This window comes from Haliotis rufescens, unplaced genomic scaffold (genome assembly GCF_023055435.1).
Source record: "Haliotis rufescens isolate VD_foot unplaced genomic scaffold, xgHalRufe1.0.p SCAF_6, whole genome shotgun sequence".
Taxonomy (NCBI): domain Eukaryota; kingdom Metazoa; phylum Mollusca; class Gastropoda; order Lepetellida; family Haliotidae; genus Haliotis; species Haliotis rufescens.
In genome coordinates this window covers 59,343,064-59,365,769 of record NW_025964334.1, presented here as the reverse complement: position 1 = coordinate 59,365,769, position 22,706 = coordinate 59,343,064, and the positions used below count along the sequence as shown (strand labels likewise).

General features: G+C 42.6%; 1 protein-coding gene across 2 annotated transcripts; it reads left to right on the top strand.

The window, feature by feature from the left end:
- Positions 1 to 31: 31 nt before the first annotated feature.
- On the top strand, positions 32 to 21,419 carry LOC124143235. Of its 2 annotated transcripts, none has more exons than XM_046512116.2 (11): positions 32 to 112; positions 9,952 to 10,043; positions 13,880 to 14,434; positions 14,774 to 15,040; positions 15,548 to 15,696; positions 17,863 to 18,046; positions 18,399 to 18,563; positions 18,695 to 19,071; positions 19,526 to 19,646; positions 20,316 to 20,395; positions 21,267 to 21,419. In XM_046512116.2, the coding sequence occupies exons 2-11, from the start codon at positions 9,977 to 9,979 to the stop codon at positions 21,312 to 21,314; spliced, it is 2,013 nt and encodes a 670-aa protein (XP_046368072.1). In that variant the 5' UTR covers positions 32 to 112; positions 9,952 to 9,976; the 3' UTR covers positions 21,315 to 21,419. The 2 variants fall into 2 exon arrangements, with proteins under 2 accessions (XP_046368072.1, XP_046368071.1); XM_046512115.2 differs by lacking the exon at positions 32 to 112 and adding an exon at positions 4,352 to 4,571.
- The last annotated feature ends 1,287 nt before the right edge of the window (positions 21,420 to 22,706 follow it).

Genomic DNA, 22,706 nt, shown 5'->3' with positions numbered 1-22,706 from the left:
GATTTACCGGCTAAACTGCATGCTTTCGAAACTCGTGAATTGAGCCGTATGTTTCTCGTCACTTGGCCTTTCACTCTCAGCGCAACATCATCGACACGTTGAACTTTTGAAGGTAAATATATTTTGACAATTTTTAAAAATACCTTTTGGTTAGGTATGCGTTTGGGTAGAGTAAAAAAGCAGTTAAACAATTTTCAAATCCTGTTTTTCTTAATTTGTTTGATTTCTACATGTCCTTGAATCTGGTTTACTCGCTGACACCAGGAACTGCAAGATTTGACCAACTAGTTTTGGTAATCCTAGTTTCTAATGACACTGCTGTTTAAACAAAGAATCTGTATTTCTAAGACATTACATGGGAAAAGCAGCCTGTGGTTGCAACAGTCACAACCAGGAACGATCCACTGCATACACATGATACATGGTCACCGACGGGGGCAGACACATACAGGTTTCCCAGAAACATTTAAACCTGTAACCATAGAAACACATCAGTATTAAAAACAATTTCGTAGTTACTATTGTGACTTAGATTTTATGTCCTATAAAATCCAACATAGAAATATAAATATTTTCAAAACAGTTGCTTGAACGATGTGGCATGTTTTAAAAACGCGAAATTTGCAACAGTTCAGAGAGTCAGTCTGCCTGTAACTAAATGTGATTTCGTTGTGTTGAGATAAGCCGATCGTTTTAATAAAACAACTGAAACAAGGCCTTGCTGAATCAATATTTAACTCATTAACATGCAATTGGGGAACAGTGGCACATTGTATTCACTGAATGTCTAGATCAATCAATATATGCTTGCTTGGATAGCTACATGTATACGTCTTTACCTAACCAGAGATACCTACATGTATACGTCTTTACCTAACCAGGGATACCTACATGTATACGTCTTAATCTAACCAGGGATACCTACATGTATACGTCTTTACCTAACCAGGGATACCTACATGTATACGTCTTTATCTAACCAGGGATACCTACATGTATACGTCTTTACCTAACCAGGGATACCTACATGTATACGTCTTTACCTAACCAGGGATACCTACATGTATACGTCTTTATCTAACCGGTGATACCTACATGTATACGTCCTTATCTAACCAGGGATACCTACATGTATACGTCTTTATCTAACCAGGGATACCTACATGTATACGTCTTTATCTTAATTAGGATACCTACATGTATACGTATTTATCTAACCAGGGATACCTACATGTATACGTCTTTATCTTAATTAGGATACCTACATGTATACGTATTTATCTAACCAGGGATACCTACATGTATACGTCTTTATCTTAATTGGGATACCTACATGTATACGTCTTTACCTAACCAGGGATACCTACATGTAAACGTCTTTATCTAACCAGGGATACCTACATGCATCCGTCTTTACCTAACCAGATATACCTACATGTATACGTCTTAATCTAACCAGGGATACCTACATGTATAAGTCTTTATCTAACCAGGGATACCTACATGTATCCGTCTTTATCTAACCAGGGATACCTACATGTATACGTCTTAATCTAACCAGGGATACCTACATGTATACGTCTTTATCTAACCAGGGATACCTACATGTATAAGTCTTTATCTAACCAGGGATACCTACATGTATACGTCTTTATCTAACCAGGGATACCTACATGTATCCGTCTTTATCTAACCAGGGATACCTACATGTATACGTCTTTATCTAACCAGGGATATCTACATGTATACGTCTTTATCTAACCAGGGATACCTACATCTACACGTCTTTACCTAACCAGGGATACCTACATGTATAAGTCTTTACCTAACCAGGGATACCCACATGTATCCGTCTTTACCTAACGGGGATACCTGCATGTATAAGTCTTTATCTAACCAGGGATACCTACATGTATACGTCTTTACCTAACAAGGGATATCTACATATATAAGTGTTTATCAAACCAGGGATACCTACATGTATCCGTCTTTATCTAACCAGGGATACCTACATCTACACGTCTTTATCTAACCAGGGATACCTACATGTATAAGTCTTTACCTAACCAGGGATACCTACCTGTATACGTCTTTACCTAACCAGGGATACCTACATGGATAAGTCTTTACCTAACCAGGGATGCCTACATTTTTCCGTCTTTACCTAACCAGGGTGCCTACATTTTTAAGTCTTTACCTAACCAGGGATACCTACATGTATAAGTCTTTACCTAACCAGAGATACCTACATGTATAAGTCTTTATCTAACCAGGGATACCCACATGTATAAGTCTTTACCTAACCAGGGATACCTACGTATATAAGTCTTTACCTAACCAGGGATGCTTACATGTATCCGTCCTTACCTCACCAGGGATACCTACGTGTATCCGTCTTTATCTAACCAGAGATACCTACATGTATAAGTCTTTACCTAATCAGGGATACCTACATGTATAAGTCTTTACCTAACCAGAAATACCTACATGTATAAGTCTTTACCTAATCAGGGATACCTACATGTATAAGTCTTTACCTAACGGGGATACCTACATGTATAAGTCTTTACCTAACGGGGATACCTACATGTATAAGTCTTTACCTAACCAGAAATACCTACATGTATAAGTCTTTACCTAACGGGGATACCTACATGTATAAGTCTTTACCTAACCAGAAATACCTACATGTATAAGTCTTTACCTAACCAGAAATACCTACATGTATCCGTCTTTACCTAACGGGGATACCTGCATGTATAAGTCTTTACCTAACCAGGGATACCTACATCTATTAGTCTTTACCTAACCAGGGATACCTACATCTATTAGTCTTTACCTAACCAGGGATACCTACATGTATACGCCTTTACCTAACGGGGATACCTACATGTATAAGTCTTTACCTAACCAGAAATACCTACATGTATAAGTCTTTACCTAATCAGGGATACCTACATGTATAAGTCTTTACCTAACGGGGATACCTACATGTATACGCCTTTACCTAACGGGGATACCTACATTTATAAGTCTTTACCTGACCAGGGGATAACTACATTTATCATACCTGTATGTCAGAATGATGAGAACTGATTGGTTCACGTTATCTTTATTAAATACTTTGTATCCCTCCTTGGAGGGCAATACAATTCTCAGCGAGGAAAAAATCCTTTATTCCCGCCACGTACAAGACAAGAGGGAAAGCACGCTTTTTCCGAGTCAATGAAATTCACGTGACATAGCACAAGTTCACCTGAGCTCAGTCGAACATCTTTTCAATAAATTCTTTTACAATGTCATCTTAAAAGATGTCGATAACATAAAGTTATTGTAGGTATCCCCTCCGGCACTTGGTATAAAACCTAACGCGGAACGCATGAAACTTACCACTGTGACACTGCTACAACGAATTCAGCTGTTCGATCAAACTGAGGTTGAGAGAGAGAGAGACACAGTGTTATACGTACACGTGTCATTGCCAGGGAGGTGTTAAGCCTTAAGTCATCACCGGCACCTCAGTATAGTTTTCTGATTGAGTAATGGATCCGTAGTGAAAACCATAAGCCTATACCTGGATAGAGCAAACACCAGCCACGTGAAGGCATCTCACACCGCGTGACGTCAACCCATGCATGACCCGCTGCTGGTAATGCCATTTGTGGTATTATAACGATCGCGAAGCTAGTTTAAATAGATCATTCAGAATTACACAACACTGCTTTCAGTAAACAATATAAGTTTCAATGCTATCTCGGAAACTTTGGCAAAGTGCAACTCTCCCTAGCACGTTAGGATCAATTTGTGTATACGTGTGTTCATCGTCTCTTGGGGTTTCCATGCTATAAAACCCTCCCCACTCACCCCCCACCCCACCCCCCCACCCCCCCCCTAAAAAAAAAAATCCCCCCCCCCCCCCCCAAACCTTTCTCCTTGTAGCAGTTCACTAGATCCCCGGGGTATTTACACGGTATTATTATTCCTTAAACACAGACACTCGCAGGTATTGGTCCGAGCAGGTTGAGTTTACTTACCTAATGCACAACCCACACAGAACAACGCAATGCTTCCAAAGCGACCTAGGCCGGCATCGATGGAACAAGCTTGATGTTGTCAGAGCAAATCTCGAACGAGCTCTAAGTCGCCTTTGGAACTCAAATCTTTGCTCTTTAAACATGAGGTTTTATACACCATTTCTAAAATTCTTGATTTACGCAAACAAAACTGCAAGAGCTTGATGCAATTAAAACATTCAACTTCCTGGTTGTGTGATCTGACATGTGCCCCACCCTCGTCAGGACCTCCATAGTACTCCCTCAGTGTTGACTCCATGACAACGTACACTTCTACATCGTGGGATCAGCGATCTCAGCAGCTGTTTGCACGAATAATCTTTGTCTATTTACTGGATATAAATAGAGTGATAGATTTGTAGCCTGAATTACACAGACAATGAGAAGATGCGAGTAATGTTTAAACCTCATACAGTCTCAACTTTTGACGTACATCAGACTTCTGTATCTTGTGAAGAGCACCAATTACTTTTTGGAAATTAGGAAATACATAAAAAAGTGAGTATTCAATTTATGTACACATGGGCCCTCACTTATCTCTCTCTTCATGTCGACATTAAATATCGGCTACCCGAAAAGCGACAGTGTAACATATACATTGTCAAGCTAGCTATGATGCCAGTTTAGGTCGTCAATTCCAAGCTCTGGTTATCAGAAGGACGCCAGTGTAGGTCGTCAATTCCAAGCTCTGGTTATCAGAAGGACGCTTGTGTAGCTTGTGAATTCAAAGCTCTGGTTATCAGAAGGACGCTTGTGTAGCTTTTGAATTCAAAGCTCTGGTTATCAGAAGGACGCTTGTGTAGCTTGTCAGTTTAAAGCTCTGATTATCAGAAGGATGGTAGTGTAGCTTGTGAATTCAAAGCTCTGATTATCAGAAGGACGCTAGCCTGTGAATTCAAAGCTCTGGTTATCAGAAGGACGCTAGTGTAGCTTGTGAATTCAAAGCTCTGGTTATCAGAAGGACGCTAGTGTAGCTTGTCAATTTAAAGCTCTGATTATCAGAAGGATGCTAGTGTAGCTTGTGAATTTAAAGCTCTGATTATCAGAAGGACGCTAGCTTGTGAATTCCAAGCTCTGATTATCAGAAGGACGCAAGTATAGTTTGTGAATTCCAAGCTCTGATTATCAGAAGGACTCTAGTGTAGCTTGTGAATTCAAAGCTCTTGTTATCAGAAGGACGCTAGTATAGTTTGTGAATTCAAAGCTCTGGTTATCAGAAGGACGCTAGTGTAGCTTGTGAATTCAAATCTCTGGTTATCAGTAGGACGCTAGTGTAGCTTGTGAATTCAAAGCTTTGGTTATCAGAAGGACGCCAGTGTAGGTCGTCAATTCAAAGTTCTGGTTATCAGAAGGACGCTAGTGTAGTTTGTGAATTCCAAGCTCTGGTTATCAGAAGGACGCTAGTGTAGCTTGTGAATTCAAAGCTCTGGTTATCAGGAGGACGGTAGTGTAGCTTGTCAATTTAAAGCTCTGATTATCAGTAGGACGCTAGCTTGTGAATTCAAAGCTCTGGTTATCAGAAGGACGCTAGTATAGTTTGTGAATTCAAAGCTCTTGTTATCAGAAGGACGCTAGTATAGCTTGTGAATTCAAAGCTCTGATTATCAGAAGGACGCTGGTATAGTTTGTGAATTCAAAGCTCTGATTATCAGAAGGACGCTAGTATAGCCTGTTAATTCAAAGCTCTGGTTATCAGAAGGACGCTAGTATAGCTTGTGAATTCAAAGCTCTGGTAATCAGAAGGACGCTTACAAAGCTTGTCAATTGAAGGTCTGGTTATCGGAAGGATGCTAGTATAGCCTGTTAATTCAAAGCTCTGGTTATCAGAAGGACGCCAGTGTAGGTCGTCAATTCAAAGCTCTTGTTATCAGAAGGACGCTAGTGTAGCTTGTGAATTCAAAGCTCTGGTTATAAGAAGGACGCCAGTGTAGCTTGTGAATTCAAAGCTCTGGTTACCAGAAGGACGCTAGTGTAGCTTGTGAATTCCATGCTCTTGTTATCAGAAGGACGCTAGTGTAGCTTGTGAATTCAAAGCTCTGGTTATCAGAAGGGCGCTAGTGTAGCTTTTCAATTGAAAGCTCTGCTTATCAGAAGGACGCTAGTATAGCCTGTTAATTCCAAGCTCTGGTTATCAGAAGGACGCTAGTATAGCTTGTGAATTTAAAGCTCTGGTTATCAGAAGGACACTAGTATAGCCTGTTAATTCAAAGCTCTGGTTATCAGAAAGACGCTAGTGTAGGTCGTCAATTCCAAGCTCTGGTTATCAGAAGGACGCTAGTGTAGCTTGTGAATTCCAAGCTCTTGTTATCAGAAGGACGCTAGTGTAGCTTGTGAATTTAAAGCTCTGATTATCAGTAGGACGCTAGCTTGTGAATTCAAAGCTCTGGTTAACAGAAGGACGCTAGTATAGTTTGTGAATTCCAAGCTCTTGTTATCAGAAGGACGCTAGTATAGTTTGTGAATTCAAAGCTCTTGTTATCAGAAGGACGCTAGTATAGCTTGTGAATTTAAAGCTCTGATTATCAGTAGGACCCTAGCTTGTGAATTCAAAGCTCTGGTTATCAGAAGGACGCTAGTATAGTTTGTGAATTCCAAGCTCTTGTTATCAGAAGGACGCTAGTATAGCTTGTGAATTCAAAGCTCTGGTTATCAGAAGGACGCTAGTATAGTTTGTGAATTCAAAGCTCTTGTTATCAGAAGGACGCTAGTATAGCTTGTGAATTCAAAGCTCTGGTTATCAGAAGGATGCTAGTATAGCCTGTTAATTCAAAGTACTGGTTATCAGAAGGACGCTAGTATAGCTTGTGAATTCAAAGCTCTGGTTATCAGAAGGACGCTTGTATAGCTTGTGAATTTAAAGCTCTGGTTATCAGAAGGACGCTAGTATAGCCTGTTAATTCAAAGCTCTGGTTATCAGAAAGACGCTAGTGTAGGTCGTCAATTCCAAGCTCTGGTTATCAGAAGGACGCTAGTGTAGCTTGTACATTCCAAGCTCTGGTTATCAGAAGGATGCTAGTGTAGCTTGTGAATTCAAAGCTCTGATCATCAGTAGGACGCTAGCTTGTGAATTCAAAGCTCTGGTTATCAGAAGGACGCTAGTATAGTTTGTGAATTCAAAGCTCTTGTTATCAGAAGGACGCTAGTATAGCTTGTGAATTCAAAGCTCTGATTATCAGAAGGACGCTAGTAAAGCCTGTTAATTCAAAGCTCTGGTTATCAGAAGGACGCTAGTATAGCTTGTGAATTCAAAGCTCTGGTAATCAGTAGGACGCTAGCTTGTGAATTCCAAGCTCTTGTTATCAGAAGGACGCTAGTGTAGCTTGTGAATTCAAAGCTCTGGTTATCAGAAGGGCGCTAGTGTAGCTTGTCAATTGAAACCTCTGGTTATTAGAAGGATGCTAGTATAGCCTGTTAGTTCAAAGCTCTGGATATCAGAAGGACGCTAGTTTAGCCTGTTAATTCAAAGCTCTTGTTATCAGAAGGACGCTAGTATAGCTTGTGAATTTAAAGCTCTGGTTATCAGAAGGACGCTAGTATAGCTTGTGAATTCAAAGCTCTGGTTATCAAAAGGACGTTTAGCAAAGCTTGTCAATTGAAGCTCTGGTTATCGGAAGGATGCTAGTTTAGCCTGTTAATTCAAAGCTCTGGTTATCAGAGGGATGCTGGTACAGCTTGTGAATTCAAAGCTCTGGTTATCAGAAGGATGCTAGTGTAGCTTGTGAATTCAAAGCTCTTGTTATCAGAAGGATGCTGGTATAGCTTGTCAATCCAAAGCTCTGGTTATCAGAAGGATGCTAGTATAGCCTGTTAATTCCAAGCTCTGGTTATCAGAAGGACGCTAGTGTAGCTTGTGAATTCAAAGCTCTTGTTATCAGAGGGATGCTGGTATAGCCTGTTAATTCAAAGCTCTGCTTATCAGAAGGACGCTAGTGTAGCTTGTGAATTCAAAACTCTTGTTATCAGAAGGATGCTAGTGTAGCTTGTCAATCCAAAGCTCTGGTTGTCAGAAGGACGCTAGTATAGCCTGTGAATTCAAAGCTCTTGTTATCAGAGGGATGCTGGTATAGCTTGTCAATCCAAAGCTCTGGTTATCAGAAGGATGCTAAAGCGGCTTGACGTTTTATATTATATATTCGATGCTTTGGTTTCAGAAAACACACATACCATGCATCGGTTGGATATCTTGTTCAAATTCAAAGGTCATTTTGTCAAACTCTAGTGTGCTTGGATAGAAGGGTACCTACCTGTATTTACCAATATTCTATATAAAAGTAACCTACTATATCCTACCTTCTTCAAAATCTAAGAGCTAATAATTTAAACTATCGCCATGGAAAAAGCGCACACGTACGGGTTTCAATATACTATTACTGCATGACGTTTTCACATAAGAGACGGGGGAGAAGACATATAGTTTAGCGTTCGCTCGTCACGCCGAAGTCCCGGGTTCGACTCCCCATACGGATACGATGTGTGAAGCCCATTTCTGGTGGCCTCGCCTTGCTATTGTTGGTACGTTGTTAAAAGCGGCGTAAAAACATATTCACACACTTCTTTCTAATATAATAGCTCTACCTTTTTGAATGCAATCAAACATATGACATCAATATTTGCAATAGTGTAGGGTTATTCTGTTATGAGTTAATAACTATATTGTGAAATTGTGAACTGTATTTATCATCATGTGACGTCACCTGTAGGTGATGGTGCTGCCCCCCCCCCCCCCCCCCCCCACCCCACACACACACACACACAGACACACACTTTAAACTCTGTCTGGGGAAGGCTGATACAGTGCTCCGGTAACCCATGGACGTGGCCTCTCTTTGACATGCTTCTCAACTTATCTCTTGATCCCTTTAAAAGTCACAAATGTTAAATAAACATGTGCATAGGACGAATAGCTTAAAGGTTAACAATTTACACAGTTCTGTTGAGCAGGTGGTTTATTATCGTGCGTTGTTGCTTACCGTAAAGACCCATAGACAGGCCCCAGGTTGCAGGGAAATAACTGATCGTAAAACTGCCCAGAGAAATGTGGTGGGTGGGTGAACACACTTTCAACGAACCCTACACACATGCGATTCATATAGATTCATATGGTCACACGAGTTATACATAATTTGAAGGTGATACTTAGACACGGTACTTGAACTTGGTACTTGAAAGTCATACTTGAACGATTATAATTGAGCGACCTACTTGAATATGGTTCTTGAAAGTGATACTAGAATATGGTACTTGAAAGTGATACTTGAATATGGTACTTGATAGTGATACTTGAATATGGTTCTAGAAAGTGATACTTGAATATGGTACTTGAAAGTGATACTAGAATATGGTACTTGAAAGTGATACTTGAATATGGTACTTGAAAGTGATACTTGAATATGGTACATGAAAGTGATACTTGAATATGGTACTTGAGCATGGTACTTGGGTGGGCGTGGTATTTGGGCATGATACTTGAACATGTTCCTTGAACATGGCACTTGAACATTGCACTTGAACATTGCACTTGGACATTGCACTTGGACATTGCGCTTTGACATTGCACTTGGACATGACACTTGAACATGTTCCTTGAACATGGCACTTGAACATTGCACTTGAACATTGCACTTGGACATTGCACTTGGACATTGCACTTGGGCATGATACTTGAACATGTTCCTTGAACATTTCACTTGGACATTGCACTTGTTACTTGGACTTGCTACTTGTGCGTGGTACTTGTGTGTGATATTGGAACATGATGCTTAAACAGAGTATATCGTTCTAACATGCAGTTCCAGGAATGTGTATCATTCGAAATTATGAATGCATTAGTTCGGGTTGTATTCTTCGCTCATCGTTACAGGTGTGTTTTTATTTGTAGCCTAGAGGCCACGTCACGACCGAAGATGTGGGCAGGCATCCTGCTGACTTTAGTTGCTATGGCAACACTTCCGTCACCCAGTATACAAACACGTAAGTAACGTCCAGCTTTTTTTATATACTCATGAATCATCGTACCTGCGTGATCTCAGCAAAATGTCGGGACCCTTTTGATACCATAACATCATCTTTAGGGACCCTTTTGATACCATAACATCATCTTTAGGGACCAACTATTCGATATTCAGTGGCTGGGGATTTAAACAAATTTACATTATCCCCGAAAATCTTGAAAATAATGATGCCTCGGACTTTTATAAAAAAGAAGAAATTTTCTGCCATAGAAAATACATTGTTGCAAGGTGTTTTTCTTTAAAACAAATTCAGGGTCATAGTTTTAAACATAAAAAATTATGTGTTTTTTTAGCTGTAGCTGAAAAATTAAATTGATCGGTCCCTGATTAACGCCTTTCGAATAGCCCGACAATGACGATAGGCGTCAAATGATCGGTCCCTAATTAACGCCTTTCGAATAGCCCGACATTGACGATAGGCGTCAAATGATCGGTCCCTGATTAACGCCTTTCGAATAGCCCGACAATGACGATAGGCGTCAAATGATCGGTGCCTAATTAACGCCTTTCCAATAGCCCGACACTGACGATAGGCGTCAAATGATCGGTCCCTGATTAACGCCTTTCGAATAGCCCGACAATGACGATAGGCGTCAAATGATCGGTCCCTGATTAACGCCTTTCGAATAGCCCGACACTGACGATAGGCGTCAAATGATCGGTCCCTGATTAACGCCTTTTGAATAGCCCGACAATGACGATAGGCGTCAAATGATCGGTCCCTGATTAACGCCTTTCGAATAGCCCGACACTGACGATAGGCGTCAAATGATCGGTCCCTAATTAACGCCTTTCGAATAGCCCGACAATGACGATAGGCGTCCAATGATAGCCCGACACTGACGGTAAGCGTCCAATGAAATGACTCTCATATGTGGGAGATATTCTGTGGGAAGTTACTAATTAGAGACATGGAGATGGTGACATATGGTGACGCATGTGTCCAGGGTATTTAACATAATGGAATGTCGATTGAATGCCCTGAATCTCATATTTTCAAACTAAATAATGAAATAACCCCCCCCCCCCCCCCCCCCCCCCCCCGATGTCCTGGTTAAACGAAATTGTATCTACCTTTGGGTGGTTCCCATGGTAACACGGGGTAGATGGTGGAACGTGTATTATATGTTGATGACTCAAGTGTACTCATCCATGCGGGGTAAACACCTCTCAATATGTGCCGTGTCAAACAACTCAGTACTCAAGGAGGAGCCACGCCTTCCGTGTATCTCATCGAATGTGGTCCATCTTTCGTTTACACCCATGCACTGCACCCAAGAAGCATCACCGCTGATAATACTGTAACAGCTAGCAGCTGCGCTATACCAATAAAAGCGACAAAACCCTTTCTATATTGATAAGAAATATCTGCTGAAAGCAAAGTCGATTGTACGTTTCTGACTATATCATGAACACCCCACATGGGTAATATGTGAAGCCCATTTCTGGTGCCCCCCTACTCAAGTATCAAAAAGTGATGATAACAGGTGTTCCTGAAAAGGTGGCCCCATCACAAATACATGCAAAGACAAGTCAAGTATGTACCTGAAAGGAAAGCCTATGAGAACATGGAACAAGGCACATTTGGAATTGCATCGGACATCAGTTTTGTCAATGATGCGTCAAATTTAAAAATGTTCAACACACACATTTTTTTAAAAGCTTTACTGAGTCTTTAAGTGTCGTAAACCTGATCTCAGAACTTTTTAAAAAAGCGTCTTTAAAACAAAAATAATCATAAACACCATGACATACTCACATCCATACTAACTGGTACTTGAAGTAAGAGAGGTTGAATCCAACGTGGCATATCTTTACTATATACATAAAGCGACAAGATTGGTACTTAAAGAAATGAAATAATGATATATACTACAGATATATACATAAAAAACCCTGATACTTGAGGAAATTGAATAACAATTGATGGTACAGATATGTCCATACACACTTGTACTTGAAGACGTGATATGAGGATAAGTACTTCAAATATGTACATAAAAACTGGAACTTGGAGAAGTGACATTAAGATAAATACCTCACATATATACATACAAACTGGAACTTGAAGACGTGATATGAGGATACATGCTTCAAGTATGTACATACAAATTGGCACTTGAAGAAGTGCAATATAATAAATCCATCAAATATGTACATACAGACTGGCACTTGAAGAAGTGCAATATAATAAATCCATCAAATATGTACATACAGACTGGCACTTGAAGAAGTGCAATATAATAAATCCATCACATATGTACATACAAACTGACACTTGAAGAAGTGCAATATAATAAATCCATCACATATGTACATACAAACTGGCACTTGAAGGAGTGCAATATAATAAATCCATCACATATTTACATACAAACTGACACTTGAAGAAGTGCAATATAATAAATCCATCACATATGTACATACAGACTGGCACTTGAAGAAGAGCATTATAATAAATCCATCACATATGTACATACAAACTGGCACTTGAAGAAGTGCAATATAATAAATCCATAAAAAATGTACATACACACTGGCACTTGAAGAAGTGCAATATAATAAATCCATCAAATATGTACATACACACTAGCACTTGAAGAAGTGCATTATAATAAATCCATCACATATGTACATACAAACTGGCACTTGAAGAAGTGCAATATAATAAATCCATCAAATATGTACATACACACTAGCACTTGAAGAAGTGCGATATAATAAATCCATCAAAAATGTACATACAGACTGGCACTTGAAGAAGTGCAATATAATAAATCCATCAAAAATGTACATAAAAAACTGGCACTTGAAGAAGTGCAATATAATAAATCCATCAAAAATGTACATACAGACTGGCACTTGAAGAAGTGCGATATAATAAATCCATAAAAAATGTACATACAGATTTGCACTTGAAGAAGTGCAATATAATAAATCCATCAAAAATGTACATAAAAACTGGCACTTGAAGAAGTGCAATATAATAAATCCATCAAAAATGTACATACAGACTGGCACTTGAAGAAGTGCGATATAATAAATCCATAAAAAATGTACATACAGATTTGCACTTGAAGAAGTGCGATATAATAAATCCATAAAAAATGTACATATAAAACTACATGGACAATACAAAACAGACGCTTAGTCGCAATGTAGGTCGGTACATCCTACAATGTTTGTGTGAATGGTTTGGGCTTACCCGTTAGATAGTAACGGTCGCTACCACGTCAGAAGCAGAATACCAATGATGTAATTAGCATCCTTCACCACAACGCTATAGAAACAAATAGGTGCACTGAAACTTCGCTCCGACACACAGGCTGTGGGTATTCTCTGGGACTTTCCCAGTGTTTTATCCGTGCTGATGAATCTATGTCCAACTTGTCCGGGGCAATCATAAGAAGTCGTCAAGTTAACATCTTATAGTAACGTTCTCCCTAAAACACAAAAGGCTATGTTTTATGTTTGTGCTGATTCTACTTTGTAAGAAACTAGGAAGTTATAGTTTGTTATCCCATGTGTAATGTCAACCGCCGTGACCGGTATATTGAGAAAACTCGTCTCATTTAAACAGTTAATTCCCTCAGTTTATAGAGTATTAACAATAATCCATCAAACATAACTTGCAGTAAATTGAGTGTAGTAAGTAGCAATGAACCTAATTGACATAACGGTATTTCTCGGAATCTCTTTTAACGAGTTTACAAAATACAATACACATCCGTGTCCAAATGTCGATGTAGTTGGCATTTAATCACAAGCGTCTATCTAACGCTGCAATGTTTTCAGTAAAAGGATGCAGCTACGCCCCCGCTGACGTACACGTTGTGTTTGAGGCGTCGACCCTGTCCACGCAGTTCCTGGGTGGCATCAGAAACTACCTTGACCAAGTCGAACTATTCGTCCTGGACGCCAAGTCCACCAATCCAGACACACGGGTCAGCGTGACCGCGTTCACTGACCAAGGCCCCAGCGAATATGTCTCCATCGACTCCTCTGTGTCACAAAATCAGATCCGGAACATCATGTCAGGAGTGACCACCACCGCCAGAGCAGGAGTCGTCTCGGAGACCCTGGCGTTCCTGGTCAACAAGAACATCAGATCGACCGCCAATGGTAACCCAATCACGCTCGTACTCATCTTCACCAGCCCCCTGTCCTCCACGGCTGTCGTCAGAGACTACGTCAACAGACTCTCTGCCGTCCAGGACATCGACGTTCGGATATTTCCAGTGGGAATTCTCGCCTACAACTCGGCATCTACGATTCCTTTTGTGTTCAACATACTTGGAAATAGCCTTGGGTTCTCGCAGTTCATCTCAGACAACAGTCTGCAGTGCAATGGTAAGAAGAGCGTTTATCATAGTTAAACAACGTTTGTTGTTAATGGACACACTCCGTTCCACGTCGTTACGTAAACGTTGTGTCGACTACGTGTGTCCATTTAGACGTTACATAGGCGTAATGTGGACATTGTATTGACGTTGTGTCGTCGTTGTGGAAACGCTGTGTAAAACGTGTGTAAATGTCGTGTATATGTTGTGTTGACGTTGTGTAAATGGTGTTTAGACGTTGTGTATATATTGTCTTAGCTGCAGTATTACATCAATATTTTCAATTCATTTTTATATAACATACATAAACATCAAATTCAAATAATGTCCCGCCGTCTCTCTAACACAGGGTCAGTTTCAGGGCGTACTAGCACCCTGCCAGTTCCAATTTCTAGTACCGAGACCCCTGGGGCGTCGGCCCCGGGCGCAGCATGTTCCAACTGGCACGGTGGCGAGACTCTTCTCTTCCCTTACCCTGGCCGCTGCGACAAGTACTACCAGTGCAGCGAGGATGGACCTCACGAGCAGACCTGTCCCATGGGCTACCTGTACGACGCGGACAGGATGGCATGTGACCACCCCAGTATCGTCCTACAGTCGCCAGTCGGAGGGTGTGGTAAGTGCTATTGATATAGACCAATGAAACGGGAACTCAAATTTCAAGATTGCAGTCAGATATTTTTTCAGAACATGGCTATTGGCAGCAGAACCCAGATACGTGTCACAATCCTTTTAACGACATATTTGTTTATAACTAATGCAATCACTCATCAGCTGTCGTCATTGCTATTTCAGATTGATGTCATTCTATGTCCAACTCACAGTGACCACTGATCCAGATCACTGTCACTATTCTTCAATACTTTCTCTACTGACTAGTATTCTAAAATATTTCTTCTCCAGAGTACCATCACTACTATTCGAGATTACTGTCACCACTATTCCAGATTACTGTCATCACTATTCCACATTACTGTCACCACTATTCGAGATTACTGTCACCACTATCCGAGATTACTGTCACCACTATTCCAGACTACTGTCATCACTATTCAACATTACTGTCATCACTATTCAACATTACTGTCACTACTATTCCAGACAACTGTCACTACTCTTCCAGATTACTGCGCGCCATTTAGCGTGACTGTCCACCCGTTCTCCGACTCATGTGAACTGTACTACCAGTGTGAGCAGGACGAGTACGGCCCAACCCTCACGCCCCGGTGTTGTCTCGCCAACCAGGGCTTCCAGGTCAACCGAGGATGTCAGGTCTGCTTAGAATCACCCCAACAAGAACGTATTCGTACTGATTACATAGTTGCGTCCTTAAGGCGTGTCAGAAACATGTGATCGTGGGTTCGAATCCCGGTTCGCCATGTATGTTTCTTGGATTGTCAGCACCATACCCTTGGTCTTGGGTTTCATCAAAGTGCGAAATGTCTAAGGTCAGCATCCATCAGGCTAACCTCCCACAATAAGCTCTGATATAACTGGGATACTGTTCCAAGTGGCGTTAAACCCAACTCACTCACTCACTCACTCACTCACTCACTCACTTGCCCTTGTCTATTTCAGTTATGGCACCACATATAATGAAGGTCAACAAAGCATGTCGAATCTCTCGGAACTGACGTTCGTATAAGCATCTTTGTGTGATAGAATAGAAGGCTGTGTGTGTGACCTACTGGTCGAGGACACCGGAAGTAGTGCTGGGTTAAGTCATTTAGCCAGGACGGATCCAATGGTCGTGTAGCTAGGACAGACCCTATGGGCGTGAGGCAAGGACAGATCCTATGGTGGCGTAGCTAGGGCGGGATCCAATGGTCGTGAAGCCAGGACGCATCCAATGGTCGTGTAGATAGGACAGACCATATGGGCATGAGGCTAAGACAGATCCTATGGTCGTGTAGCTAGGGCGGGATCCAATGATCGTGTAGCTAGGACGGGATCCTATGGTCGTGTAGCTAGGACGGGATCCTATGGTCGTGTAGCTAGGACGAGATCCTGTGGTCGTGTAGCTAGGACGAGATCCTATGGTCGTGTAGCTAGGACGAGATCCTATGGTCGTGTAGCTAGGACGGGATCCTATGGTCGTGTAGCTAGGGCGGAATCCTATGCTCGTGTAGCTAGGGCAGGATCCAATGGTCGTGTAGGTAGGACGAGATCCTATGGTCGTGTAGTTAGGACGGGATCCTATGGTCGTGTAGCTAGGGCGAGATCCTATGGTCGTGTAGCTAGGACGAGATCCTATGGTCGTGTAGCTAGGACGGGATCCTATGGTCGTGTAGCTAGGACGAGATCCTATGCTCGTGTAGCTAGGGCGGGATCCAATGGTCGTGTAGCTAGGACGGGGTCCTATGGTCGTGTAGCTAGGGCGAGATCCTATGGTTGTGTAGCTAGGACGGGGTCCTATGGTCATGTAGCTAAGGCGGGATCCTATGGTTGTGTAGCTAGGACGGGATCCAATGGTCGTGTAGCTAAGGCGGGATCCAATGGTCGTGTAGCTAGGACGGGATCCTATGGTTGTGTAGCTAGGACGGGGTCCTATGGTCGTGTAGCTAAGGCGGGATCCAATGGTCGTGTAGCTAGGACGAGATCCTATGGTTGTGTAGCTAGGACGAGATCCTATGGTCGTGTAGCTAGGGCGGGGTCCTATGGTCGTGTAGCTAAGACGAGATCCTATGGTCGTGTAGCTAAGACGAGATCCTATGGTCGTGAGGCTAGGACGGAATCCTATGCTCGTGTAGCTAGGTCGGGATCCAATGGTCGTGTAGCTAGGACGAGATCCAATGGTCGTGTAGCTAGGACGGAATCCTATGGTCGTGAGGCTAGGACGGAATCCTATGGTTGTGAGGCTAGGACGAGATCCCATGGTCGTGTTGCTAGGACGAGATCCTATGGTCGTGTAGCTAGGACGGGATCCTATGGTCGTGTAGCTAGGGCGGAATCCTATGCTCGTGTAGCTAGGGCAGGATCCAATGGTCGTGTAGGTAGGACGAGATCCTATGGTCGTGTAGCTAGGACGGGATCCTATGGTCGTGTAGCTAGGGCGAGATTCTATGGTCGTGTAGCTAGGACGAGATCCTATGGTCGTGTAGCTAGGACGGGATCCTATGGTCGTGTAGCTAGGACGGGATCCTATGGTCGTGTAGCTAGGACGGGATCCTATGGTCTTCCACCTGGGACAATCATACCCTAACGTGAAGGGAAAACAGGTCCTATTGTCGCGTAGCTAGCACATATCCTGTGATCGTTTGGCTGGGACAAGGCCCTATGGTCGTGTTTTTAGGGCAGATCCTCTGGTGGCGTTGCTAGGACAGATCCCATGGTCCTGGGTTCCGGCCTGATCCGTTGTTGGACATCACCATTAAATGGATGGGCACACCAGTTCCTAGGAATAAAACAGGTAGCAAGGTGCTCGTTCTTTTGTTGTAGTCGGGGGTGAGCTGTGCCGCCCGGAACTACACGGACCCAGCGTCTTGTCGCAGCTACTACCAGTGTGCGGGGGGAGAACTTGTCTCCCAGTGTTGCCCCGGGGGGCAGAGGTTTGACCCTCACCTTGGGTACTGCATTGTGGGAGAGACGGAGTGTTCCGTCCCGTGTGGCGGGGAGCAGCCAGGTATGTAGAGGTCGCTCACTGTTATAACACAATTATTTGTTGTTAGTGGTATTTTTTGACGCCGCACTTAGCAATATTCCAGCTATATGACGGCGGTCTGTAAATAATCGAGTCTGGGCCAGACAATCCAGTGATTGACATCATGAGCATCGATCCACGCAACTGGGATACGATGACATGCATCAACCAAGTCAGCGAGGCTGATCACCCGATCCCGTTAGTCGCCTCTTCCGACAAGCATAGTCACCTTTTACGGCAAGCATGGGTTGCCCGGCGTTAAACAACAACCAAACAAAACAAGATAGGAATGTAGTGCCAAGATTTCCACACAGACATTGTGCATATTTTGCAGCCTGCATGCACACGGCGGACCCTGAGTCTCCCTGTAACTTCCTCACCCCCGATCACACCCGCACCCACAAGAGACGGTGCCCCGAGAGGCAGGCCTGGGACGCAACTGTCTGCTCGTGCAGTAACCGTGTACCGGGGGCTGACACCTGTTTGAAGGAACTACAAGGTATGTACAGTGACAGACAGACAGCAACTCACTCACTCACTCGCTCACTCACTCACTTACTCACTCACTCACTCACTCATTCACTCTCTCACTCACTCAGCCACTCACTCACTCACTCACTCTAAATTCAGAATGCAAGCTGGACTTTCTGACTGACATGAACGACGGAGGCCAATGGGGCTTCAACGACAACTCGGGCACGTGGAAATACGTCGGCAATGTTGACGTGGTGTTCCTTGGGGGGTACGGCGTCTTCCAAAACTCGGCCTACCTCACCGTCTACCACTACCAGAACATCGACTGGCCATACCCCGTGTGGGTGAGGGTGACCTTCCAGTACTTCTCGTCAAGCAGCTCCAGACAGGTGCTCGTCAGTAACGGCTGCTACAACGCAGACCCCGGCCAGGCCACGCTGTTCATGACTGTAAACCCAGCCGCGAGGACACTCAGCGCCGGCATCAAGACCAACTCCACCGACTACAGCCAATCTCTACGATGGAACTTTGCGGTGGGTTTGACACTTAGGTCATCTTCACGAGGCAAGGGAGTTAACTGACTATAACAGTCCAGTTTCTACCCTTGCCGAACTTGGCTGGAATTTCTGAGTTTGTGTTTGGCTGGACTTACGAGTCAATGCATAGTCCAATCAAAATCGAGTAATGAAATCGACCTCCGATGATCTTAAACTGCCATGACGATTTCGGTGGATTGCAGGATTTGAAAGATGTATACCGTTCATGTTTGAAATCAAGGTGCTCGGGTAAGTTTACCGCTAGGCAAGACAGGTTTTATTACGATATAGATCTTGATTATAGATCATACCTCTTGACTTGGGGCCGCCATTTTGTTTAAAGAAATGAAAGTTATGCGATAGGTGGAATCTGATTGGTCAATAGGAGGGACATAGAAGGGACATAACTCGTAATATGAGTGTAAATGAAACGTCATCTTTATCCTCTCAGACAAGCAGCGCCACCTGGCTGGTGGCCACGATGCGTTATGATGGCCAGAGCCTCGATCTGAACATTAAGGACAGAGATGTGACGTCATCAAGCACGAGCGAAAGTGTTCAAGCGGAAGGCGGTGAGCAAAATGAAAAAATTGCAGTTTCAAGGCATTCATCGTTTGTTGCTAATGCACAAGGGGAGTAAAACATCTGATGATTGATTGAAAAAAGTGCGAAATTCAAACTCACGGAAGCAAAACCAATCTCACGCAAAATTCTTTCTGCTACCTATATACTTTACCATAATAGACTAGTCAAGGGCGGGTCCAGCATTTTAAAAGGGTGGCGTCTAAAATCCCAGTTTTGTGGATCACTGGATTGTCTGGTCCAGACTCGATTATTTACAGATCGCTGTCATATAGATGGAATATTGCGGCGTTAAAAAGAAACAAACAGTAAAAGAAAAAAATCAGAAATGGATTCCGGCCGGAGTCCTTTTGGACGGCGCCGAGACGATCGAAACTGCCCAATAAACAGAGGGAGGGTGTTAGGTTGAGAGAACAGCTGCGGGGCCAAGGCGGAGATTTAAGGCTACAGTCTTATGCAACATGCTGGACCCTATCGCTAAACTCAACGTGATGCATTTCTTAACTTAGACATGTGACGGTCATTGTTTTGCAGACAACCCGTCACACATTGTAGTGGTCAATTCAGATACATAAAACATATAATGTGATCAAAGTAAATACAACAGACTTTCGTTTTCACTTCTTACGTGACTTTATGCACTGATATTGGTTGAACAGAAATCGCCAGAAGTCCGTGTGCTGTGAGAATAGGCCGAGGCAACAGGGGAGAGCCCATGTTTACAGGCAACATAGACGAGGTGAGACGCCCTGCATCCGAATGTGTATATACCGACCTCACAGAGGTCAAGTCACATATACCGACCTCATGGAGGTCAAGTCACATGTACCGACCTCATGGAGGTCACGTCACATGTACCGACCTCATGGAGGTCAAGTCACATGTACCGACTTTATGGAGGTCAAGTCACTTGTACCGACCTCATGGAGGTCAAGTCACATGTACCGACCTCATGGGGGTCAAGTCACATGTACCGACTTTATGAAGGTCAAGTCACATGTACCGACTTCATGGAGGTCAAGTCACATGTACCGACCTCATGGGGGTCAAGTCACATGTACCGACTTCATGGAGGTCAAGTCACATGTACCGACTTTATGGAGGTCAAGTCACATGTACCGACTTTATGGAGGTCAAGTCACATGTACCGACTTCATGGAGGTCAAGTCAGATACACCGACCTCATAGCTGTAATCAAATGCATTGCAGTACGTCGTAATGCAAACAATGTGAAATATGAAGATGATATTACAATGACGCAGTTGTCAGTGAGATCTACTGATATCATTGTACTGACGTATGAAGGTGTTGCTGCTGTAGTAACAATGCCGATATAATAATGATGCTGATACTGATGTTACTTAAATTGTAGTGTTGCTGATATTGTTCCGCTGCTGTATCATAGGCAGCTATTTAAGAGGCATCGATACATGGTTGCTCATCTTATCCCAATGCGTCGACCGATGCTCATGATGTCAATCACTGGATTGTCTGGTCCAGACTCAATTATTTACAGACCGCTGTCATATAGCTGAGTGCGGCGTTAAACAACAAACAAACAAAAATCATTCATCAATAAGGATTCTAAATCTTTGTTTTCGTGTCTGTAGGTGTCTATATACGCCACATGCCAGTCTCCACCTGCTGCTGATGTCTGAAGTTGTCGCCCCGGACGTCTCCGCAAGTCTCCGTCCTGGCGCGCAGTTTGACCCTCGTATCATTGTATTACACACGTCAGTGTGCCATAAACAGCACCCCCAGCAGCTCCTCTCATGTGCTTATTTTGTCACTATGGTTACTTACGAGTTAGGCGCGACAATAGCACAACCCTTACACAATTCAAGCACAACCTGAACACGACCTCAATACCGCAACACAACCTCAACCTGAACACGACCTGAACATGATCTGTATTTGACCTGAACATGATCTGTATTTGACCTGAACATGATCTGTAATTGACCTGAACATGATCTGTATTTGACCTGAACATGATCTGTATTTGACCTGAACATGATCTGTAATTGACCTGAACATGATCTGTAATTGACCTGAACATGATCTGTAATTGACCTGAACATGATCTGTAATTGACCTGAACATGATCTGTAATTGACCTGAACATGATCTGTATTTGACCTGAACATGATCTGTAATTGACCTGAACATGATCTGTAATTGACCTGAACATGATCTGTAATTGACCTGAACATGATCTGTATTTGACCTGAACATGATCTGTATTTGACCTGAACATGATCTGTATTTGACCTGAACCTGTGATTCAAATAATAGATTATTCATATTGGTGGAGGGCGTGTATTCTTGAGGGGTTTGAACACGGGTTTGTCCAAAGAATTATTTTGTCGGTCAACAGATTTGGATTTGACACCGAATACACGTTCGTCCGATTTAGGAATGGCAATTATGCTGATAATTATGGAGGTACATTATGCAGACAAAAGACATTTCTGGTGTCTCCCGCTGATATTACTGGAATATTGTTAAAAACGGCGTAAAACAATACTCACTCACACACTCAAATTCCAATATGCAACTGTAGTCACGAGTCAATGGGAGATAACTCTCATTTATTTTTGTTCTTGTCAGGTGTGCTTTTTTAGTTTCGTGTGTTGTGTGGCATTCACACTGTATATACACACATCATATACTACTCAAAACAAGTTAAAGAACACCCACAATTTAAGACAATTTTTTTCAATATAATCAGCCATGACTGACTAACCATGGCCATATAAAAGAATCGGGCGTTCTTTAACTTCTTTCGAATAGTATATATTTAGATTTTAACCTGATTTATTTAGAGAGTATTGCTATGACCCGCCACGGGCTGACGGCGTGATGGTCCCTTAAAACCCCTAAAAAGAGCCATAAATGAATCAATTACATTTTTAAGTCCGTGGAATGTTGTAAAATCACATACGTCTATGCAATTATTGTGTTTTAGTGATTAGTGAGAATATTTCAACATTCTCTCCATAGATATAATTTGGAATGTGACTGAAAAAATCTCAGCTAACTTTTATGAG